At 48.9% G+C, this 4232-nt stretch overlaps 1 protein-coding gene across 1 annotated transcript; it reads right to left on the bottom strand.

The window, feature by feature from the left end:
* Nucleotides 1-1070: 1070 nt before the first annotated feature.
* Nucleotides 1071-3734, bottom strand: sox11b (SRY-box transcription factor 11b). The gene has a single exon (XM_033647815.2). It carries the CDS (start codon nt 3145-3147, stop codon nt 1966-1968), a length of 1182 nt encoding a protein of 393 aa, XP_033503706.1. The 5' UTR covers nt 3148-3734; the 3' UTR covers nt 1071-1965.
* Between the last annotated feature and the right edge of the window lie 498 nt (nt 3735-4232).

Below are 4232 nucleotides of genomic sequence, written 5' to 3'. Positions count from 1 at the left end.
GACCCTCAGACACAGAGAGTCCCCTTTAAAGGAACAAACTCTGTGTTGCTCCTCTCACCTGTAGAGCTGCTGATCAATGTTTGTAACACCTGGAAACTCTTCAAGGACCTGAGGAAGGATCATACACCCACAGACCGAATCACTGCGCAGGAGGAAGCGTCCACTGTTGGCTAACGTCACAGCTCAGCTGAGGAGGACGCCATTAACATCTCTGATCACTTGATGATGATGATGATGATGATGATGATGATGATGACTTCCTCCTGCGCAGTGATTCGGTCTGTGGGTGTAGTTCAGTGTAAAGAAAATAGAGCAACATGGAGTCTGATCTGAGAGGAGCAACACGGAGTCTGACCTGAGAGGAGCAACACGGAGTCTGATCTGAGAGGAGCAACACGGAGTCTGACCTGAGAGGAGCAACATGGAGTCTGATCTGTGAGGAGCAACACGGAGTCTGACCTGAGAGGAGCAACACGGAGTCTGATCTGAGAGGAGCAACACGGAGTCTGATCTGAGAGGAGCAACACGGAGTCTGATCTGTGAGGAGCAACACGGAGTCTGACCTGAGAGGAGCAACACGGAGTCTGATCTGAGAGGAGCAACACGGAGTCTGATCTGAGAGGAGCAACATGGAGTCTGACCTGAGAGGAGCAACACGGAGTCTGATCTGAGAGGAGCAACACGGAGTCTGACCTGAGAGGAGCAACACGGAGTCTGATCTGAGAGGAGCAACACGGAGTCTGACCTGAGAGGAGCAACACGGAGTCTGACCTGAGAGGAGCAACATGGAGTCTGATCTGTGAGGAGCAGCATGGAGTCTGATCTGAGAGGAGCAACACGGAGTCTGATCTGAGAGGAGCAACACGGAGTCTGACCTGAGGTCAGCTGGCCCTTTAAAGGCTGAGGAGGATCATGTGATGTGACTGAATGCTCTGAAGTAAAGTTCAGTTGTCGTTTCTTCATTTGCATCAAAAACCTTTAAAAACTGTCAGTAAAAATTTAAAGACATTAAACTTTAAAAAGCATCAGTCGGCCAATCAGAGATCAATAATCAGATCAGAGATCAATAATCAAACCTGACTCAGTCCCAGCTGATTTATTCAGATGTCAACATTCAGACTTCATCATAAGGACATGTTAACGCAGTTTCTCTGCTACAAAAAAAAAAAAAAAAAACCATAATCTTTTGGTCCTTTAATTTTTCACTTTTCTTTATATTGCACCAAAATGATGAGAAAAACAAACGTGCCGAAAATAAAACATGTAACAGAAAATCCAACTTTAACTATTTTACACAACATATACAACTTCCTCCCTTTCACAATAAAGGTCTGACTTCCTGTCTGAACACGTTTAAAACAACAGCAGGTCAGTCACATGTTCATAACTCAGATTACTTATTATATTCACAACAAGTGCCTGAAAATCCGACTGTACAAAAATAATCCTGAAAATATCTTTACTCCTTAAAAAAGATGAGGTATGTGTGTTCTTATCAAAATAAGGTTTCCTGTTTCCTCCCGAAGGAGGCGGAGCTTAACATCAGACAGCAAATAAAAAACTGAGTCACATAAAACAGTCCTACAGGAGGAGTCCAAAAGGGGTGCAGGTGAGTCTAAGAGGAGTCCAGGTGGAGCTGGAAGGACGGCGGTGTCCGTCCTGATATCTGAGGTCATTAGAGGTCAGTCTGCATAGACCGGATCAGTTTCTGATCCGCAAAACAAAAACTGAATCCATAAAACCTGCTGAGGTGGTTTACTGCACCACAGTGTGTGTGTGTGTGTGTGTGTGTGTGTGTGTGTGTGTGTGTGTGTGTGTGTGTGTGTGTGTGTTTCCAGCCGCTCCCCGCACACTGATCCCGAGCAGCAGCAGGCCCGTCACCCTGTCGCTCCCTGATCGGCTCCGGGGCTCATGAGCCGGCTGAAGGATGAGGACCCTCCCGGGCCTGGAGTCCATCTCGGGGGGTCAGTAGGTGAACACCAGGTCAGAGAAGTTGACCTCCAGCCAGTTTCCGGCGATCATCTCGCTGAGCTCCGGGGTGCAGTGATCCGGGAAGTCGAAGTGGGACCCGAGGGTGCGCTCAGACCCGCAGGAGTCCAGGTCCAGGTCCACCAGGGACAGACCCAGGTTCCCCGGGGCCGAGCTGGACGATGAGCTCCACGGCTCAGAGGAGGCGTGCAGGCCGGCCAGGAGGCTGAGGGTGAAGTCGGTGCCCTCCGCCGGGAGGTCGTCCAGGTCCTCCCCGCAGCAGGAGGAGGAGGACCGGGACGAGGATGCGGGTGAGAGGGAGGCCGGGTAGGAGCCGCTCCCGGTCCCGGTGCCGGTCCCGGTGCCCTGCCGGGTGATGTTCTTAAAGCTGTAGAAAAGCCGACCGGACGACTCGTACATGCCGGTTCCCTCCGGTTCGGCAGCGGCGGAGCTCAGACCCAGGCTGTACCGGGACGGCTCGTCCTCCTCCTCCAGTTTAAACCCCCGCTCCTCCTCCGAGTCGCCTTCATCATCATCTTCATCATCATCGTCCTCTTCCTCCTCGTCGTCGGTAAAGTCCCGTTTACCGAACTTGTTGGGTTTGAAGCTAGTGGTTAACACGTACCGGTACCGGTGGTCCGGGTGCTGGTGTTGCGGGAGGAGGCTGATGGCTCGGCCCGAACCCGTTACCGGTTTACTGGGTTTCAACTTGGAGAGATTCTTCTTATAAACCGGCCTGACGGAGGTTTTCTCCGGGGACTGAGCCGCTAGTTTCCCGGTAGGAAACGCGCAGCCGTCCGTCTTGGGCTTTTTCTTGGGCCGGTACTTGTAGTCCGGGTAGTCCGCCATGTGCTTGAGCCGGAGCCGCTCCGCTTCACGGATGAACGGGATCTTCTCGGTGTCCTTTAACATCTTCCACCGCTTCCCGAGCCGTTTGGAGATCTCGGCGTTGTGCATGTCCGGTGACTGCTCCATGATCTTCCGCCTCTCGATCTTAGACCAGACCATGAAGGCGTTCATCGGCCGTTTAATGTGACCGGAGGCCGTTTTACACCAGTCCGCCTTCTGCGGCACGGGGCCGCACACCGAGGCCGCCAGCAGCTCGCTGTCCTCCGTGTCCGCCGCCTCCCGGGACCCGCTGTGAATCCTCGGTCCGCCATGTTCCGTGTGTTGAACCATGATCCGGGTAAAAGTTTCAGACTGACCGCTGAGGACCGGAGCGACCACCGGAGACTCACTGACCGTCTTCTCTGTTTCACACCAACACACTCCGGTTCATCCGCCGCCGGTCACACCAACAGCATCTCCGTCTCTGTTCAACCTAACAACCGGCCGCTCATTAACCGGCTGATCATCACCGCGACGTCACCGCCCTCAGCCAATCATAGCTAAACTCCTCCCAAACCTTCCCGCCTCCGCAGCGCTCTCAGCCAATCATAGCTCTCCTACTCTCCCCGTGTTCCCGCCCACCGGCGTCCGGCCGTTAGGCCTACTGTAATTCAATTTCACTGATTGATCACTGCAGTCAAACTAATCGATATTTAACAGGTTTTTATTGGTGTTTAGTTGATTTAAATCACAGGATCGATACTCACAGAAACATCAAGATTTAAAGTTTTATTTCCCTGCCATGTTTTATTTCCCTGATGATCAGTAGCCTACAGTCACAGTGTCCTCACTGTGTAAACATCTCATGTCACATGTGTTATTTAAATGTGTTCATGTTTTCATATGTTCATGTGTTCATATAAAACACCTTCCACAAATACAAAAAAAAAAGACTCAGAGTGCCAAAAATGAATATCCACAGGCACAAAGATCTATAGTACATAAAAACTGAATTCACAAACATCTGTTTGAAAGTTATTAGTGTGAGGAAAATATTCACTAATGTTTTTTTTTATTTTGTTTTTGTAAATTAATGAAATGTATTAACAGTTTTTTTTTGTAGATCTGTTTTATATTTGTTAATATTTTTATGAGTTTAAAACTTTTCTTTATTTATATTTGTGGAAGTTATTTTATATTTACAGATTATACAGTAAAACACACTGTTCATATGAATAATACTGAGACAAATCTGTCTCCACAGTCACTGATATTTAACAGTTTTTATTGGTATTTAATGACATTACATCACAGGATCAAAGTAAACAGGTTTAAATTCAAAGTGTCACTTCCTGTCTGTGTGTCGGACAGTTTCATATAAATTCAGCCTGTGTGGACGTGACAAATATTATCAATACTTTATTTTCTGTCTCAGA

This window comes from Epinephelus lanceolatus, chromosome 13, assembly GCF_041903045.1.
Source record: "Epinephelus lanceolatus isolate andai-2023 chromosome 13, ASM4190304v1, whole genome shotgun sequence".
Taxonomy (NCBI): domain Eukaryota; kingdom Metazoa; phylum Chordata; class Actinopteri; order Perciformes; family Serranidae; genus Epinephelus; species Epinephelus lanceolatus.
This window is presented reverse-complemented; position numbering and strand designations above follow the sequence as displayed.

Bases quoted from the DNA above. Each gene is read 5' to 3' on its own strand.
- sox11b (XM_033647815.2), bottom strand. From the start codon at position 3,147: ATGGTTCAACACACGGAACATGGCGGACCGAGGATTCACAGCGGGTCC.